The 21,365-nt window shown below is 37.4% G+C and overlaps 1 protein-coding gene across 1 annotated transcript in view; it reads right to left on the bottom strand.

Moving 5' to 3' along the window:
* The window catches only part of PRDM6 (PR/SET domain 6), a gene marked incomplete at both ends in the record, with an annotated part of 72,919 nt that overhangs the window by 16,086 nt on the left and 35,468 nt on the right, over positions 1-21,365 (bottom strand). The window contains 3 exons of the mRNA XM_082012831.1: positions 154-496; positions 3,581-3,705; positions 7,403-7,530. Coding sequence (XP_081868957.1) covers positions 154-496; positions 3,581-3,705; positions 7,403-7,530 — 596 coding nt within the window. The remainder of the gene's footprint in view (positions 1-153; positions 497-3,580; positions 3,706-7,402; positions 7,531-21,365) is intronic.

The following is a 21,365-nucleotide window of genomic DNA, read 5'->3' on the forward strand; positions in this document are numbered from 1 at the left end:
ATCGGCTTACTTCACACAGCTGCAGATGAATTATGTCGTACAGGCTCCTCCTAATAATGGTTTGGGTTTGGAAATGATAACAGCTTGATAAAAGAAGAAAGCAGTGGATCTGGCTATCAGTAGATACAGAAATAAAGAGAGCCTGGGCTTTACCTGTCAGGGTTCTGCGTACACACATGCATCTGTAAGAGGATCCGCTGGGTGAAAGTCTTAAAGCATTGCCCACATTTCCAAAGATGCCAGTCACTGAACTCAGAATTTAGTTGGCTTGTTGAAGTTGGGCTTGCAAGAACTCGTTGGTTTTTGACACTGATCTGGTTAAATCCTGACTCGATGGACCCAGACTTATCCAGGAGAGAAAAATTTCTGCTACACGGAGTCTGTGGAAATACTATGGATCGCTGTGGAGTGGCAGGGGATAGTTTGCTACTTTTATTAAATGGCTGTAGGGTGTCTTGTCTGGACATGGCCTCCATTACAGTCGAAGGGACATTCACTGGGAGAAAACAAGAAAAGTGAATAAGATCCTTTTTATGCCTTTTTAAAACTAATACAGTGTTGGGAGACACCAAAAAAATACCAACATCCATTTTCTTGACACTAGAATTAAGCAACTTTATTTTAACAATGCACAAAAAAGTGGGCTTGAATGCGACAATGATCTGAATGGATGATGCTGATTCTGTGACAGTGAAATGAAAACTCATGCAAAGGGGTGTCTGAGACTGAAAGGACTCAGAGAAGCTTGACTGTGATATACATTTATGGCATAATGGGACTGTCATCTGAAAGAAAATGCTCCTGCACTTGTGATACCTTGACTCTGCATGTTGCAGTCAGCATGTCCAATTGCTGTATCACAGACAAGCATGAATTTTGAGAGCATGGGGAAAAAAAATCCATGCTCAGACACTCCTTGAGATACAACAGGTCTTAAATATCCACTGCAGCAATAGTTCCCTTACCCTCTTAAAGGGCAGCCGCTAAGGATATTATACTCTTACATCTCACAAATAGTCACACAGCCCATACAGTACAAAGTCAGTGATGTCACCATGACTCGTATGACTTGGGCTAATAGCTCTTGTATCACCACAAGACAATGCAAAGTATAGGCAGCGATATCTTTGTGCATCAATTTCCCACCTACAAAATAGGAACAAAAATTCTTTCTAGTCCCATGAAAGTCTTATGACCATCAATTAACTATGGATTATGAGGCACTCAGATATTTTAGTAACAAATGTCATACACTATTCTCACAAAGAAGTGATTCAGTGCTGAATTTGGATGTTGCATGATAAGGAAGGCAGGAGGTCAAACATACAGAAGAAAGTTAAACGGCTGCCTGACTCCTTGAGTACCACCTTCGTTGCAGTGAACGAAGCAAGGGTCCTATGGAAAAATGGATTTGGCTAATGAAAGTTTGTACTACAATGCAAAAAGAAACACAATTTAGGCCACCCAGGCCCAGTACCTTCTCATGCTTTCTAATTTTGGCATGCTCAACCTCATGAGATAATATTTAATGGACATTTTTAAAATAAATATGTTGTATGCATATGTCTATGTCTACATATGTTCACACATTTAGTTACTGTCACAGAGTGTTTATATATATATATCCACACATAGGTATATAGCACCTACTCAACAGGTGATTAGAAACTGCAACTGTCTTTAGGTAAATCATGATGACAGATTTCTAAAAGCAAATATGAGAATTAAATTTCAGTTGTGAGCTGTAATCATCCAACATTATTTCATACACAATGAAAATGTAATACAAACTAATGTTTTGGTAATATCTTAAATAATGCCAGTTACTTCACAGACTTATGTTCTAATATCTTCCATCAATCATAATGACTCAAATACTATAACATTACACACTATTTAATTTACTTAAGTTGAGGCCCTTCCTAGGTTATTATTTCCTGGAGTATCTGAGGACCTGATTTCTAAGTAGAGTTACATCCACCAGACACATAATACATCTTATATGGCTCTTCAGTAAAAGGGGCAATTTTCATACCTTCGTTTTGCCCCAACCTTCTCACACAAGAAGCAGATTACTTTTTTTTTTTAAATTCTATTCATAAAAGTCCACAGACACACTAAGATCAGGATATTAAAGACCTAAGGAATATAGATAGAGTTTGTACTGAGTGAAAATACCCCCATGCAGAAGATAAGCAGAAAGTCTGCTCTGAGGGCTTAAGCGGCACTTTAGTCATATACCAGCCTGCAGCTGGATTCATGCTCAGAGGTTAATTTCATCTACTCATGTCAGTCTCTCTGTGGACAAACCTCTGGTTTCTCTCACAGCAAAATAGCAAGTGACAATATTTAGAGATTTTAGCCATAATGCTTTGCTTTTCACATAAAGGTTTTGTAAGCTTCAGCTCATGAAAGAAAAAATAATATTTCTATATTGTACAGTGCAGAGCATGAGTTTTATCAGCAAACATTACTGCCAGTAATTAAATTTCTTTTAAACTTTTCTCAAGCCCAACAGATTTGAAAACTCAACATGAAAAAGGATGTTTATTTTTGACAGTTTAATCCCTGCTATCTTGCTGTTTTATTGCTGCATGGTTCAGCATTTAAGTTGCTACGAAACAGGAATTCATCCTAGCATTGCTATTTAAGTATTGAAGTACTTCACAAAAAAAATTCATCTTATATGTAATTGATTAAGCATGGGCAGCCACAGGGTTACTTTAGACCAAAGTCAATCAGGCATCCATTATTGGTTTCTTCCACCACATAGATACACATAGCTGTCACAATGGAAGAGAGGTCTTTGATGCAAGCTCTAATCAAGTTCCACACACAAACAGTGAAACTGTTGTTTGGATCAGCCATTCCCATTACAGACAAAGACATCCAGCACTAGTTTGCACTGGATCTGTGTTTTAAATTCCATGCTTAATTTTGTGATGAATCCTAGCAAAATAAAAATAAGTATTGAGAAGGGGGAGAAGAGTGGATGGAAATGGGGATGGCCAGGATGCAATGGAGGTTCATTGTCATTTCAGGCTACTTACACTCAGTATGTATTTAGAGAAGCTGGCTTTTACCTTTCAACCACAAGGATCTCAGGACTACAATCAGACAAAGCTTTTCTCAACATACTCAGTGGTAATGAATGAAGAATCACTAACAGAGGCCTCGTGGACCTGCAAAGCATTACTGTTTTGGCAAGACAGTGTCTTGTGATATGTCTGATAACAATGGAGAGGGCCAAGCAAATTGGTTAAGAATAGACTAGGAACGAAACATTTGTAAGGAAGAGTGATTCTACGCACTACCAAGCTGTGTGGGTCTGCTATGGCAGAAAATCTACTCTTTAATTGCACATACCTACACGCTTCCAAGCACCTCCATTTATTTAGGTAACCATAAACAGCTTAAGTATATCAGCTTCAGGGTTTTTTTTGTACACATCAAGCTTACCATAAATATATATTGAAAATATTTTAATTGAATGTGTCTTAAAACACTCTAGGAATATAGCTGACTAGGTATGAAACAGGAATTCTGGCTTACACAGGTAGAAATGCAAGGAAGAACTTACAATTTTCATCTTGTGCAATGCACTGGAGAGGGATTCCAAAGAAAGATGTGTAGCTGTCATTGTACCACACCAACAGCTCGGTGCCCCTGGGGATATCTATACAAGCCCGGTAGAATATATTTGACCTAATCAAAAGAAAAACAAAAAAAAATACCTGATTTAGGAACAGAGCATTCTCCTTTTATCATACATAGTATTAGAGTAGAAATTCATTGTTTTGGAAGCATTCCTAAAGATAACTAAATGAGTAACTTCCTGAATATTTTAAAGCCAGACCTATCATTAGGGAAGGACTTTGTTCCTGTAGCACAGGGTAAAAAAGAGTTTATGGGCACTTTTGTACATAGCATATTTTAAACACTAAGGTTTTACGAGAACCAAGATTTTATGAAAAGACATATCTTTTCTTGCAATGTCTCTTTAAAAGTGATTTTAGAAATGCTACATTTTGCTCACACAGTACAAACATCAGAGTGGTGCACACAGTTCAGTAAGTTCAGCCATTTAAACAGCTTTGCATTTGTCATCTAAGCTAAAGTTAACATATTTTAGGTGTAAATAGAGAACAGTTCTTTCATTTGAATAGGTTCTTTTAGGAAGAGGTTTGAAGTAGCGTGACATGGCCTTTCATTACAGCAGTACACCACTAAAAAGAGAGATCTTTGATTGTTGAGAAAAATAGACTTTGGCTTAGGGAAGCAAAAAAAATTAGGTTAATCTGAACATACGACCATAAAATCTTCCCCTGTATGGAACATGAGGGTAACATTGACAATAATTCACTAAATATAAATTAGTGTTACTGCAAATGTGATATCACATCACTATGTGGGAAAAGACTCTGAATATTCCCAGACCACTGAACTGGGAGCTAAGGGGGGAAAAAAAGGAAAAATCTTAGTCTCTAACCTAAAACTAAGACCCTTTTCCTGATCTTGCACTGGTGTAAATAGCTTCAGAGTCATACTTCTGCAGTTAACAGATTTACATGGAGGCAAAAACCGTGTAAGATTAGAATCGGGCACAAGATAAAATAAAAATGTTATTGGTTTGTAGTGGCTTTTCCTTTAGGCTTCATGTGGAACAGTAATACACACTCCTGTGAGACGGATAGAAATTCAATATACACAAGAAGAACACTCCACTCTCGCTGAAGGATTACATACCAAAATGATACAGTCAAAGTACCAAGAAATGACCATTTTTTATAACAGCTTATGTAAGGCAGAAAAACATCTATAGACCGAAGAAAAAAAAAAATGTTAGGCCTCAACTGGCTTTCTGAGTGAAGAATTGCTGCAAACGTTAGCCTGAAGTTCAAGATAAAAGTGTTTAGGGTTGGTAGGCCTTAAATTTAGACTTTCTATAAAGAATTGGCTGTAGCAATGCAATTTGTTCCTTGTATAACACTGCAGACATAAGGAGAATCTTTTACCACATTTTTCATGGCAGTGAGATATGCACTTGTCAACATATTTTGTCACCGCAAAGTGGCTCTTGGCAACAGGATCATAAAGATCAATAAAAAAGTGCAGATTCTCAATATTTTACTAGCAGCTGCAAAAATTTCATTTATCTTGTTATTTTCCTCACTTACTGCCACCCTGTCTCAGGAGGGCACTGCTAGCTAAGCAGAATGGTTTTCCTACCCTTCTATGAATATCTGACAAAAACTCTCCCCTTTGTGTCTCCCCCTCTCCTTCCCTCCTCTTCTCCCTCTCTTTCTTCCCAGAGCCGCGTATTTTGTTAATTCTTTCCACTGTTACATAAAAATGAAAATAGGAGCCACGCTATAAATTACCAGCATCTCCTAACTTGAGAAAAATTGAGTCTACTTTGTACTTCACCCTTGTAACATTTCATCTCTCAGTTTGGCTTCCCTTAACATAAACACAGCAGCCCAGCAAATGAATGTGCTAAAACCAAATGACACACTTTGCCGCTGAAAGAGCAGAACTGTTTTTGAGCAATGGGTGGTCTGTGAGGCTTGGAGTAGGCAGGGAAAAAAAAGTGTAAGCGTACACCGTCCCTTACAAGCGTGCAGAGCTTCCAAAACTCGCAGAAATCTCTGCATGCTGAAGTACATCAAAGGGATTTTTCCCTTTTCGGATAATATTTCCTTTGCTGACATGTATTTAGTATTGTGGTTGGATGACTCATAAAGATAGCTTCATGGCGTCCCAACACAGTTGAAGCAGAACACATGCCAACAAACATTATTGTCAGCCTCAAAATAAAAACAAAACGTTCAGCTAAGGGTCAATCAATCAAGAGCACTTTGAAGAAAATTCCATTTAGATATTACAAATCATAACAGAACGAATTTAAACCAGCTGACTTTCTGTGAGGAGGACGTCCATGTACAATAAAAATTAGGCCGGTTTTTCAGTGTCCAACTTTTCTATTTTCTTACACTTGGATGCAGTCACTGGTGATGGATGCCAGTTTTTTAAATTGTGTTTTTGTAGTTCATTTTATAAAGATCTGAAGTAATCGAAAACAGATCAACAGAGGGAACTCTAAGTAAAAACTCCATCATGAAAGGAGAGTTGTAAAATCCACTTAATATTGACAGATGTGTAATGACTTTCTCATGCTCACTTTTCATTTAGGTTTGTCATCTCTCTATATGTAGGCGTATTTTTTTTCTTATTTTTATATATATATGTGTGCACACACACCACCACACTGAGAAATAGTTCACAAGGTACCTACAAAAATACTCTTTCATCACAGCAATCTTTATTCATTATCCAGTGTGTTTATTTAAAATCCAATGGGATTTTAGTTATAGATATCAGATATTTAAGGGTATAATAAAAGATTTGTAATGTATAAATAGGATTGTTATTTTTTTAACTGTGGCATTATTTAGTCAACTGGCCAGAGAATAAAAAAGCTGAAAATGCAATTGAACAATTTTACCATTGTTAAATTGGAACCCTATGGGATAGTCAAACTTTATATATATTTCATTTTAGCTTGCTTTTGTATGTTTTATTTTTAATTTTAAAGGTACTTTAAATAAGTTTAAGATTCTTCCGAAAGAAAAGAAACCCCATTCTCTAAAGCAACTAGTGAAAATCAGGACTGCTCATTGCGACTGGCAAGCCCGGGGCATTCTTTGATGTGCTTCCTACCACGTTTAATAAGGCCAAGCAGTTGCTTCTGATTCTGAGGCAAAAGGTTTGTTTATAGCTGAGATCATGTATTTATGTAATGCATTGTCTGGGTTTTCTGGATCTGTTTGCAAGTACAAAGTAAAATGCACCACAATTTCTTTACATTTTTCTTCACATTTTGACCTTCCCTAGCCAGTGACTTAAGAGGCATAAGCACAAGCAATGTGGGCTAGCAGGTGCACTCACCCTATAGGCGTATATGTGTCCCATGACTGGTTCTCTGAAAGCCTTTGGGTTCAAAACTCCTCTCCTGCCATTTTTCCCCTTCCTCTAGCTCATGCATCTTTGTTAAGGGCAGAAGATTGCTCGTGTTGGCTTGCTTCTGATCAGACCGTTCAAAAACAGGCAGAGGGCTCAGCGCAGTGTGGTGGTCTCAGAGGTGACAAAGGGCCGTACTTGTTCCCTGGAGCTCTGGGTCTAGCATGCTTACCACGATGGCCTCAGCTCAGGACAACCAAAGTTAAAGCCATTCTTACTACACTCTGTAGCTCTTGTACTGCCCTGAGTGATGAGCGCGTTCACTAACGCCCTGCTACTGTCCTTGCTATCAACGGCAATAGTACTGGTGACACTTGCGGTCTGACTTTTCACTAAAAACATTTTCATTTTGTTGCATTGAGTAAATCAAAACATACTTTACCTGTACTGAACCACTGTTAAATTCTGTTCCCCACAGTGCCTTGCACATCGGATATACCTCATCCAGCTTGACTTACTGGGTTCTCCGCCATCAATAAAGTGCTGCAGTGTCCCATCTTGGTCATATATCTGGGGGAGATGTCACAAGGTCAAGTAGTTAGAACAAATCATCAGCAATCATTTTCACTGCTTTGCTGGTGTCTCTCTATGCCTTTTCCAGGCATTTATTACCATGAGGTTTGTCATTGCATACTGATGTGCTCAGAAATCTACATGGAACAGCAGAAAAGTATTTTGGGGGATGCAAGTTTATCATGTTTCTTTTATCAAGCCAATCTTTTTGTATTAAACATATTTGTGGTGTCTCAAGGATGTGACCATGTTTCCCAAAGAATATTTAACCTATTTTGACAGGCTGGCCTTAAATAATGAACTGCCAGATAAACAAGAAAATCTGGATGTAAAGCCTGCATTGAAATGGCTGGAACATCTGAGGAAGGGGCAGTAGTAATCCCTAAACAAGCATCCCTTCACATCTCAGCTGCAGCAAGAGCATGTACTTCAGCAACCTCACATGGTGCATTAGGGAGTTGTAGGATTCATAATACCAAAACAAATGAGACTAGAAGGAAAAAGAGAGTTGTAGATGCCTTTAGAAGCTCCCTTGAGACATATAATTTTTTCAAGTAGTAAATGAGAAATCAGTCCTGAGGGAATCATGGTTTCCCTAAACATGACATCCCTGCTAAGGACATGAGAGGCAGTTATGGTAATTTTTTAAAAAGACAGTTTATGTCTCTATTCAGCACTGGATGCTCCCTCTGAAGTTGAAGAATATAATTGCTCTGGATGCTCTGAAATGAAAAGTTACATGTTTCATGCACACCTGCCCTTCTGACTGCTTAAAAAATGTTATCTAGGAAGTGGTAATCCTAGTAATCCTATGGTCTCAAAGATTTTTACCTGTTATGCAATTACTTTGTTAAATTTCAGCAATGCCTCTGAACAATTAGGTGCTTATCTGAAGCAAACCTGATCTTCAGATCTTTCGTCCCTCCCCAGACACCATCTGCTTTAATAATCCTACCCCCCAAAAATGTTATCCATTTTGAAATTCGATGAGCCTAAATTGCTGTCTTCTTGAAAGTACTAATTCTGATAATTAAAGAGGAAACATTTATTACACTGAATTGAACTTTTTAGAGCAAGCAAATTAACAGTCTTGCATTTCTATTTCAATATCAAGAGAATAATCTCAGAAATTATGTGACTATATTCAATATTTCTGATCTATTAAAAGAACGTTTCCTACAACACACACAAAAACATGCACAGGAATCAGAATCTAGTTCTTTATTCCACCACATGAGAGTCTCAAATTCAGAAGCCAGCCTTGCTTTTGCTTTTGACCAAGAGGGAATGATCAGGCGGAATATATCCATTGGTAGAGCATGAGAGACAAGGATATTAAGTGTCTACAGAGATCCTCCTCATTTGCTCCAGAGTGCCTGTGACAAGGACCAGGTGGAACCTGGCCAGATGCTCTTGGGTTGCAGAAGCAAGATGCTACCCCAACATGCACTGAGTGGTGGAATAAAGTCAGAGGAACTCAGAAGGAGTACTCAGGGGCAAAAAAATATTCCAATATGGTGGTTTCCATTTATGTTTTATATATGGTAGCTTGTTGATTATCAGCAAGGACCTATTCTTATGTAAACATGTTAAGGTATGTTGAATATATGAACAAAATATGCCAAACAATAAAAACCTGTAGTGGAAATGGAAAAGTTTTACAGGAAATCAGCCTTCAAAATGAAAAGCAGGAAAAAATAATGACTAACAGTGCTTGGCTGGGACCATTTTGGCAATATCTATCCAAACAGTCTCAGCACAGTGTTTATTATCTATTCATTTACATGGTGCTTACTAACATAACAATATATGGCTTAACATGAGGCAAACCCAATTTCCAGAAATAAAGACGGATATCTTCCTAACCCCCAGATGATACAAAACAGGAAAGACAAAGAAGACTGCCATAATCAGTACTGACAGCCATATCTGGACACGCAGGGACCTACTCAGAACTTTGTGTATATGGACAGTCATGAGCTGACATGAGAAATTAAAACCTGCAATGAAAATGCAGGACTGGAGCTTTCTCAGGCCTTAGCCTTCCCTGGAGTAGGAAGGACTGCTCTACAAGCAGGGATAAATATTTTAAAATGCTTTATTCTTGCAAGTACTGATGCATCAGTAGCACTACGCTCTCCTTTCCTTAGGGGAATATTACTGACATTGCAATTAAAGCTGCATAGTCAGAATCCATCCCACAGTATTCTTAGCCCTGTTCTTACCTTCTTAAATTAAAACCCAGCTGTAAGCAAGCAGAAACGTTAAGTTTAGAAAGGAAATATCAAGACTGCATTGCATCAGTTTGTTTGTCAAATTGCATACTACAGGTTAAAATCTGAAAAAAAAACGTAACTGTTTTTATGTTATGGCTATACGGTTATTATTATATAACAACATGGTTATTCTTATTCATATTACCATTGTGCACCAGTTCTTGGTCATTTTACAATTGTCTAAATCTGCCAACTACTATATAATTGCCTGAAGAAACCACCACGAGGGACCAAACTGTGACCTGCCATAACAGAGGAAAAGCAAAGCTGTAGTGTAAATTGTGAACCCAGACATTATAGCAAACTGTATGGATGTACCATGTGTATTACACACATATATGTACTTAAACACTCATAGTAGCTACTACTACAGAATCCTGTGACAAATTGATTTTACTGAAGATCTTTGACTACCTCACTAGATCACTACATCCAACTGACATAACTTTTAACACATTACAAGAGCCTCATGGCAAAATAAAATACCATTTCTCCAACTCCCTATGGAGAATGCATGTATTTTTTCTGTATCTCACAGTCATTGATCTAAATGGTGGAAACAAAATTAGTTATCTCATTTTTCTACTTTGATTACACTTGGAAGTGTTACCTAAACTGCTTACTGGACCTTTTCCCTCTTCTGACCCAAAGTACTTGTTAACTTTTGTTTTGGCTGAGTTTTAAGGGTGGGGTTTTTTGCTTTAAATATCTCAAAGCTGTAAGATTTCTTTTTTAATGTCTGTTCCAATTTTGAGGAGTGCACCAGACTACTGGCAGAGACCAGAGTCTGACAGAAGAGGACTGCACTCACCTTCCCACTTGACATGCCTTGTATTCCTCCTTATTAGTTCCCATATAATTAATTAACTTCTTCATAGGTCCTTGACTATTTACTAGTATGTTACTTATCAAGAGATTCAGAGTGTGAAGCGTATTATTCTTCTACAAATTTCACTTTTTGACCTCAGAATATGACAAAAAAAGCTTTATTTTCCAAGAAAATACATTCAAAGTGTAACAAGCACAATTCAAGTATTCTCTTTTCCATTTTTTGTATTATTTTCCTTACAAACACCAGTTTATTTAGTAATTAAGATATAAGTACAGAAAAGCATGAGGTATATGATGAAATTTCCTACAGCGTGCCACTGATACTCCTTGTGAGCTGCACATGCATTCCAACTGGGAAATATGGGAAAAAGCAGGTAGGATGCCAGTGTACCGATACTGGTGAGATTCACCTTGTAATGGCGTGCAAATATAAATTAAATCTGAAGGACTTGATTTTTTACATGTTGGATCTGTTATTGATGATTATTTGGAGGCTGTAGATACTGAAACTTACAATGACAATGACGCTAGCAACACATAATGGCAATAATAATATCATTTCTAAAGTACACAGCATCTCATATAGGTGATGCTCTAAAATCTATGAACAACCATTACTAAGTAAAATAAACAGCAGTTACTGGAACATCTGTTACTCTGGCAACATACCAAGTCTAGGTAGGACCATGTAAAATTTAAGTAGTATAACAGATAAGGCAGAGTGCTAAAGAGCCTTCCAAGAACTCTCAATTACTTCAGTACTGACATAGTAAGTATTGCCTCCTTGGATAGATGGGGGTAAATGCAATTCCAACGCTAAAGACTGTTGTGCTAGTTCCTCGTATAGACGCCACAGAATTTTAGAGTAAAGGAGCCCAAATGCAATGGCACAGCTACAGAGAAAGTGAAACCATGAAGCAATTAAAAACAATTTCACAGAAGAAATATGGAGAGCAAAAAAGGTTAGTTTGTTGGAGATCTTCCCCTCTATCTGTTGCTTTCCTTTGTCCTCTTTCCTTGGCCTGCTAAAAGGTTGTGTCTTTTGAAATTCTGCCTGCATTTTATTTTTCCATTTAGTCAAATAAAAAAGGTATTAGCATACAATTTAATTGACCTCTCATTTCCTTGCTGGCAGAGGGAGAAAAGACTGGTCCAGAAAGTGGAATTTTTCTTTGCATGTACATTTGTATGGTAAAAGTAGCTATTAGAATATTTTTTTTATGTTGCAAGACATCAAAAGAGATGTGAAGAAAACCACAAAACATGCAAGAATTAATTCTTACCATTAGTAGAGAATCTTGCTTTTTGCTGTTCATTGCTATTCTCATTAACATGCATAAGGTCATAGGATTTTCAAATCACTCAGCATTAGCCTTCTCCTCCCACAAGAATTTCTATCCTTGACTTCAGTGGGAAGAGCCAAGATAGCAAGGAATACTTTTGATGAATACATACATTTCATAAATCATCAGCTGTGCAGTTAAAAACCATGTATGTACCCTAAACTATTGGAAATACAGAGAAAAATGTTGTAACACTCTAACAAAACAGACTGACATGTCAGATATAGTAGCATCCATACAAGTTATATTCTTTCTGTTATAATGTGTGCACCTACAAGCCACAGCAACACTGAAAGCTTCTTCCTTCTCTGGCATGGATCAAAACTGAATAACCTCTAGACTAGGCAAATCTCACTACTGTGAGACCTTGCTTTTGACACACCACTACATCCTCTGCATGTGACTGTATCCTAAACAGAAGTTGAAAACAATGCCAAAAAGAACAATGTTTGATAAGCCTGGGTACTTAGCTGACAGTCTTTAAAAGGTGTGCAATTATGGCAGATTATATGCTGAGCCTGGACCTATAAAACCTATTCTTGATGCTAGAGAGAGCAGCTCTGCTTGTGTCCCTTTGTCAGAGCCAGCAAGTTCCACTGCCTGACACATAATCTTTCTCATGCATCCTAAACCTCGGAGTCCAGTTTCCTCCCTAGGGCACATGACTCTTCAGCTACTTCTGCCGTGTTTCGCTGTCCATTTGTTCATTTAGACGTTTGGAGAAGAAAGCTACAGGCAAAAAAGCTCAGGGTTTTTGTGTTTGCTATGGTCCTTTTGGGGCTGGTTCCACTATTTGATTATTTCCTTTGAGGGAAACAGATTTTTTATCCTTTTTTTCTTTTTCTATTTGCTTTGTGGTATTGTATTCATCCCCTGGAATAAACTAGTACTGTAAGTGAAGTTGAATACTCATATGCTTTGATAGATTGGGGGAGAGCGTTCAGTGAAATTACTGGTAGAACAGAGCTCTACGGCCATCTTGACAAATGACAAGGAAGGTTTAGTTCTCTCTAAAGCAAAAGAAATAGCAAAGAGTCACTTCTCTGAAAAGCTCTGAGACTCACACAGATAAGTGCACAGTAAAATTCAGTTATTTGAGTTGCCTAAGGCAGTGATTGTTGAGCAAAATGCCAATGGGTTCTGGTGTTTATTATGACACATATATGTTATTTATTTGTTAGTGTTTCTAATCACATCAGACTGAAAGCAAACTGGATTGTTTTTGTAATTATCAATTGATAATTACTCATTTAGACTGGATTCTGTGTAGCACATTGGTGCCTAGCTCCCTTTGAAACGAACACACTGCCAAAGGATCCCATTATCTAGAAAGTTTGAAACATTTAGAAGAAGATCCTGCAGGTATTGAAAGAGAGGAGACAACTGACAAAATTCCCTGAATAGATTACATTTAAGGAACATAATTTAGGCTGACAGTCAAACTACAGCTGGGTTCATATTGTACAATAACAACTCTTTGAAGAATGAATGCTTCTAGACTTCAAATGTCTTTAATATTAGGAGCAAGGCACCTGATTTAGAGGAGGAGGGCCCTTCTGAATGTGCATCTTCTCCCTGTTACACACGGAATGAGAAAGTTGTGTACAATCATGCATTTAGACATCACATCTTTCTCCTTTCATTCACCAGCTTCGTGACCAAGTCGGGCTGTTCAGCAAACATTTTAAGAATCTTAGCCTCTCTATTTAAAAGAAAATATGAAATATAATGAAATTCAGAAGCAAACTGCAATGCATGGAAAAGTCTCCAAATATAGCTTAACTAAAAAGAAACATTGATGTTGACAGATAACGTTATATAGTCACATCCTTTACAAAGACCACATCTCAAATATTGAAATACTTTGTAAATGGCATACTATCTTTTATATTAGCTATAGAGAAAACAGGCAAATTATTCTTAGCCGGTATAAAGGACTATTCATCACGTTGTGATAACTCTAACTTTGATGCCTAATAAATATTGCTGAATTGTAATAATCAACTACACACATAAAACTGATATGAAAAAATAGTAGCATACATGTCAGCAACCTCATTTTACTGTAAGTGGAAACATTTGGACAGGTTTCCCTATTCATCTGTATGGACATTATTTCAGAAAGACATTAGTTATAAATGCTTCTCATTTATTCCACTGTTGCTTGACAAGAATAACAACTGATTTGTTTTGCCACTTAAAATATGCCTTCAGATTCTTTAAGGACAGATTACAGAATTAAAAATATAAATATGCTACAGCTAACATCTAAGCTTGTTGGTTTAGATAAGAACTTAAATGAGAACTCCTTGTTTTATTGCTATGTAGATAGTGAAAGATAGTTACTACTGTCTTTACATGTATGTGACATAAACCTATGTCAATAATAGTTACTTACTATAATAGTTACTTACTAATAGTTACTGTCAATAACTAGTTGCTTACTTCAAGTGCTTCTATTTTTTAAGTAACTGGATAATATTTTGTTGCCATGTAGAAAATGCAACAGTTCATCCAGAAAAGAATGATTTTTGATTTTGCAATTTTTGTATTACATGCAAAATGGTGTCAATTTCTTTATGCTTTTAACTGGCATGAAGATTTCCAAATGTTTTTAACTGCACTGAAGTGTTTAAACTGTTATAAACTATTAACAGAATAGAAAACTTAAATAAGCGAGCAAGGAGGAAACATCAAGAGACCTCACTTGTTAAAATAAATCTAAAATGTTCTCCAACATTTGTTGGCAATAATCTCCCTGGGATGCAACACCTCTCTGAAAATGCACAGAAATATATCCTGACAGCCAATGGTCTTTAACTGCTCACACTATTCAAAGCAATTTTCTACAATTAGCTGTATCTGATATGGAGTGTACATCTTGTAGTATCTGCTTAATGTTTCTTCTCTTTAATCTAGCAGGCATCATCTAGCAAATTTTATAAAAGATAATACTTGCCAACTAATATTAAAAGCTATTTAGTTTTATGTTTCTCAAAGGATTATAGCATATGAAACTATAAACACTGTTTTGAACTGTCTGTGCTAGGTGAAAGGCTTCATCTCTCACTTAGACCCCAGTCCAGCAAACACTTACGCACATGTTGTAGTCCCATTGATCTCAATGGGGCTACTCGTGTGTGAAATCAAGCATCTGTGTAAGCGGTTGGAGGACTGGGGCCTTGTTCCAGAAAGTGTCATGAGAGCAATGCCCTGCTGATTACGTAGACTTCATTTTTTTTTTTTTTTTTTTAAGTCAAGTCTCAACGTTTTGTTTTGACACTAGCTCATGGAGGTTCTGGAATAGGGAAGAATTACACATAACACAAACCAGTGTTACTCAACAACAGGGCAAAAAGGGGAAGACACAGAGCAGAATAAAACACACATGAAGTTGGAAACTTAAACACAGGCAAACAGGTCTGTAGAGGACCAGTGCTCTTGCAGTATCCACTGACGTAACATGGCGTCCTCAGGGTGTGCTTTTGCACTCTTCTGACAGGTCCAGCGATAGGACAAAAAAGAGGTGGCACTCTGGCCATGGGTCATTCTGTGATGGAGACATTTTTGCTTGGCATTGGTATTTCCATCCTGCTCGCTGCACTCCCCAACCCTAACAGCGGAAGACCATGAGGAGGCAACAGACTGAAGTTGTTCTCTGCAGTCCCATTTATATGGGACATGAAGCACAAAGAGAAAAAGTGTTACCAATGTAGGCTCAGTATCCAAGAAGACCAGGAAAAAAACAGACTAAAAAGGAAAAGATAGTTTAAAAACAGGGAGGCAAATGATCAAAGCTGAAATAACCCAAACAAGACGCTCACAGCAGTTGGCTGGTAGATGCATATCCCAGTATGTGTGTCAGGGAGGGAGTTACAAGAAGACTGTAAGGGCTTGATGCTGAAAACCCCTACTCATTTGGGAAGCCTTACTGAACTTACTCAGTAATACAGCTCCTAAGATGATATTCTAAACCAGGGAATCAAGACAGCTATGTTGATCTTTGTTGCCCCTGGTGCCTCTGAAAATATCACTGGTTCCTTTGCAAGGTAATGACAGAGCTTTGGCCATTTTCTTGCAGCTTCTCAAAACCTTTAGACATTGCAAAGTGAAATTAAAAAGTGTTTGTTTCATATTTTTTTGTTCTTTTAAAAGCAACCAGGTATTCCAGAGGGGTCCTCTGTCATTCAGCTGAGATGTTCTTTCAGCCTATTTCCATATAGTCAATACACCCATTCAGTTGAACAAAGAATTAAAAGGGCAAAACATCTAACCACAAACATAATGTGACAGAGGACAGCACTCCAAAGCAGCGTGTACAAAACCAAGTTTTGGCAGATTTCATCGCTCAGCATCAAGCTAGGCAATGCAGCTGAAACAAGTGAGTGGGTACATAGCTCCTAAGGTGACTTACTAACAACTCAGTGACCTTAGAGAAATCACTCAGGACCAAAAGACACTCATAAATAGAAATCATTCCAAATTGCCCTGATTCTAATATGTGAGAAGGAAGGAAGTTGCAAGGGAGGGCAAGGAAGGTCTGTGGTTCAAATGTGACTCGGAGTTTACCTTACTACTGACTAAGAGGAAGCTGATGGCACAAGGAGAGAACAGATTTTGATCCCTCACTCTTGTAACTTCTGTTCAGCACATTTTCAAAACACAATTCCAAACTTTTTTCATAGTTTTGCGCATGAGACTGTGTCTATGTGTGAATTAACACTTCCAGGAAGGTAGCAGATTTTAAACTTACAAATCTCAGCTTCAATGCTTAGTGATAATTTCAGACATACTAAACTATGGCACGTAGAATATATGGCACAGCTATCATTCTGTAAATGAATCCTGCTAGATTAGGGATTTTGTTTGTTTTCACTTTGAAGTACTTGGGGGCTTCTCGTTCTCTTCTTCACCTTTAGGATTTTTTAAAACTCCAACACTATATCCTCCTAGGCATTTTAAGAACCAGTTTAGAAAGATATTTATCTTATCAAGCACAGAGATTGAGACACTCTCAATCCTGTAGTAAAACTGGCAAAAATCCTTTAGCAAGTTAGACTTAAAACTGCTGCTGAAGTCAATGGGACTCAAGCTCCTATTCACTTGAACACTTTGGAAACCTATGTGCCTGACTGCTTTCTAGGCAGGTAAAGGCAGCTATAATTTGCTCTAACTTTCTAAGCAAGACTTCTTGCCTTGAGACAGGCAATTCTTCTGGTTCCTTTGCATGTTGCATGAGACGCTATGGTCTCATTTGAAGTCAGGGGCATTTCAGGGAATCAAGTTATCACTGAGGTTAGAAAGGATCTCTGGAGACCATCTTGTCAGTTCACAGGATAGTGATGACGTCCACCACCTTCACTTTGAAATTCTTGACATGGGAATGCCCTTCATGGGCATTCTATGAGAAAAAAGGAACTGGAAAAAAAACCTAATTCAGAAATTAGTTACCTGTAAAAAAAAACCTCTGAAATGAAAGCCTGTCCGCAAGTAACCTCACTTTCAAGCAATGTCAAGAACATTACTTTGTTCTGACAAAGCATTTTGCTGTCTAGTGTAATGGCTGTGACCCACTGATAAGGGTTTGGCACTGGACTAGGGTGCAAGGCGTTATATTCAGGTGTCTAAACTTACGTTTCCACTTGTGTTTCTGATGGCCATGAGTATTCTGCTGAGCCTCAAGTGACTGCTCCAGAAGGCAGGCAGATCTACCTAAGTTCTGTGCCTTACTTGTAAGCCCTGTCTCTATGTGTTAGATACTTTCCAAGATTTAAATTGGCATTAAGCATCTCTATTCAGACACTGGAATTGCTCTGCAGATGCCTGGGCTCAGCTCCTGCTCTGAAAAAGGTTTGTCACTGACTTACAGCAAGTACTTAAACTCTGTGTCTTGATCCCGTGGTCACAGAAAACAGGGATTTTGATACTTCTTTTGTGCACCATTTGTTTATCTTCACACCAAATTTGTAAGTAAATATGGGTAGGAACTGTCTTTGTAGTCTATGTGTAGAACATCTATTTCAGCAGGGCACTCATTTATTACTACAGTACAGACTCCACAGGTAATTCTTTCAATCCTTTTTTAAATGTCTCCTTAAGGCTTACCATAAATGAGTAATTTCAGTAAAATGACATATTTTAGAAAATATATTTAATTCCTTTGTGAGTTTTAAATAATGAGGCACACTGATATTTTTAGTTTGGAATATTTTGGAATGTCTGGAATGCTAAGTTCCCCAGATGATGATTAAAAGGTCAAGTAATAAAGTATATGATAAACTATGCCTGAGATTCCTCATAAAACAAATGAATAATGGCTGTACAAACTGTGTCACCATGTTTTTATATTGAAAAAATGCCTGTGCTGTATTATTCTTTCAAATTTGTTAGATTATAGGATTGTCAGAAAACCAGCATGGTGATGGTTAGTTTGCAACTGCTTCAGGGCTGAACTCAAGAGTCAAGAAGCAGATGAAAAGTGTGCATTAAGGAGTAGTGCTGGTGTTGCTAGTGGACACATGGTGGAGAATGTGAAATGGATTTTTTTCTTGCCAGAGTGCAGGTCTGGTATTGGTAAGTATCATGTTAAGTTTCTTTGGAAGAAAGTTTGTTTCTGTGAGGATTATAACATTAGATTAGAACATTGCTTGAGTCACAACCACAGGAGCCCTCCAGAGCTGTTAAGCATTTGGCATATCTCACTTATCTCTAAGGGTGGCAGGGGCCATCAATACAAAGTGGACCATCAATCAATCTGGGGTCTTCTTCAGACATTGCCTGTCAGCTGATCAGAGGAAGACTTTAGGGAATCAGCCTTCCATTATCAGGATTTGGTCTGTGATCAGAACAAGCCACTGAACCTTTTACTTTTCACTTGGCAAAAACATACACACTGGAAAAAAGTCCTGACAGTTCATTCATTTTGCTCCATCACTGGAGCCAGATGATGTTTGACTGGGGAGACCCACCCTCTTTGATGTTGTGCTCTTTTGAGAGTGCCCTGCTGTGAAAAAAATTTTCTCCTTCCAAATTAAAGAGAAATATTTCTGCATCCAGCTGTTAAATGTGACGTTTGCCATTTTTCAGTGCATTGGCTTTGTGCCATCTCACAGGCTGTGTTTCAAGCCTATCTTTTTCCCTTCTTCTCAGCAGCAATATCCACAATGTGTTAGTGTCTCCAACTTCTACATAACATCAACACGAAAAGGGAAAATACAAGTAATACTTCATTGCTCTGAACTACAGCAGCAATATTTACACACGTTTCTTCTGATTTTTTTAATTAAAGCCAGCAATCATTTTATTACATGAAATGAAGGATAAAACCCTTAAATACAATCTACCTATGAAAAGTCGACTTCAGTTTCATTCTGATTGCGGTAGGCAAACCATGCCTTTTACCAGTTAAATGAGTGTGGATGTTATTAAAACTTGTTTCATGTGTACTGAGTCCACATCAAAAAAATGGCATCCATTCAGCAGCCCTAGCTCTGTTTAAATTAAGACAAACTTCTCATGAAAGCTTGAATAAACATTTAGGTTTAAGTAATCAAGAAAACCTGTATCTTCTCATATTTATTAAGTGTAATTTTTAGAGTTATAAAAACCACTGTCACGAATTGTGTATACTCTAAAAAAGGGTGGACTCAGCATTACAATATTCCACCTATCTGTTGAGGTGGATGAAACACAATAGGATCCAACTGCCCTTCAGCTCAAGCTTTCCTTCATCCCTTTCATTTCCATATTTGCTGACATGGAGAAGGATCAATGTTTGATAGATTTTGGCAAGCTCATTGTTGCAAACCTATGTTTTGTAATTAATCTCAGGCTATGACCAGCAAATCTGAGTAACTGCTCATGTACTCATCACATCTTCACACCGTGAAAATTAAAACCTGACTGAGAGCCTCAACAGATGAGAACAGAAGCCCTTTTCTTTGAAAATTACATGGAAGATAATAAAAATTAAGCATTTCCCCTTTAGGTATCCATATTCTAGATTCATGCCAAGAAAAAGAATAGCCCAGAAAGATTGTATGTAGAAATAAACAGTAAAGCTGTAGCCTGCTCTTCATTTGCACTACATATAACTCATGAACTCCATTTTTAAAATTGTAGAATGATACGGATTTACAAATAAATATAAATTAGTCCCTCTCTTAGAGGCTAGCATGGAGCCAAGCTACCTTCTGCAGGGCTTCAGTCAGTTCTCAGAAGCTATCTGGTATCTAACAAAGACAGTACTGGGACTGCAGATGTCCCAAGCAACACAGAGATGCTGACAGCAACAGTGTTGGCAATTCAACAAGAGGCATATTTCCTTGTTCCTCCAACAAATCAAACACTGCTACACCTAAAATTTCATACAATACAGATATATGTTTTATAAATGGTTACATTTGGATCTATGTGTTATGCTGTTACAAGAATATCATTTATGCTATTATGGTTCTTCTCTGTCTTCATTTCTAATTAGGTTAAGAAACATTTTTCTTACTATTATTTCCAACTTTCTCTTCTATATCTAACTCATGTTATGCAAAATTCTCTTTACTTCCACTTCTACTTTCCCATCAGTCACTGTCTCATCTTGCTCCTTTTTTCTGTCACTCATTTTATCAAGGCAGCAGAAGAACACCCAAGAATGCTTCATTAGAGTAAAAACCAGGGACTGACCGCAGAGGTTTTTGTTCTTCTTTCCCTATTCCGTTCTGCATTTTTCTGTTTCATCTGTAACACTATACAGCTTACCTTTATCCTGCCAGCCTCTTCTTAACTCTGCTCTCTGTGCTAAAAAAATTTTAGGTAAAAGGGCATTTTTTGGTGCCAAACAGTTTTAATTTAAAATATTTAGATAGTTTATGTAGGCTAACACAGATGCAGCAGGTATATTTCAGAAATAGGAGAGTAGTTTGAGCAGCAAGTGGCCTTGAATGTTGTCTTTTTTACAAAGGAACCCAAAACAGATGAATTAATTAGAAACCAATAGAACCGGTGATTATAATCCATGTTGAAAATTTTAACAGTAAAATGATTCATCCAAAACAAGTTTTATTTTTCCCCAAGTCTAAATTCTAAAAACAAAGCAAAATAAACCAGTTCTTATTTTGATTATTTTCCCACTATCCTGAAAATTTAACACAAAGGGGAAATTAATCACTATTTAAGAGCTGCATGCAAAATTATTTTACTGAATATAGCCAAAGCCTCACCATGTTTGTAAAGCAACAACAATAACAAAATGTTTTAGAGCAAGATTTTTTTTTTAAAAAAGTCATCTGGATGATTTCAAGACTTCATAAACCATAATAAAATGTTTCATTATAAGCTTACTGAGCTTTAAAACTGAACAGAGTTCTGAACTGAGAAATGAACTTTC

The sequence above is a fragment of the Phaethon aethereus genome, assembly GCF_964289735.1.
Source record: "Phaethon aethereus genome assembly, chromosome: Z".
Lineage (NCBI taxonomy): Eukaryota > Metazoa > Chordata > Aves > Phaethontiformes > Phaethontidae > Phaethon > Phaethon aethereus.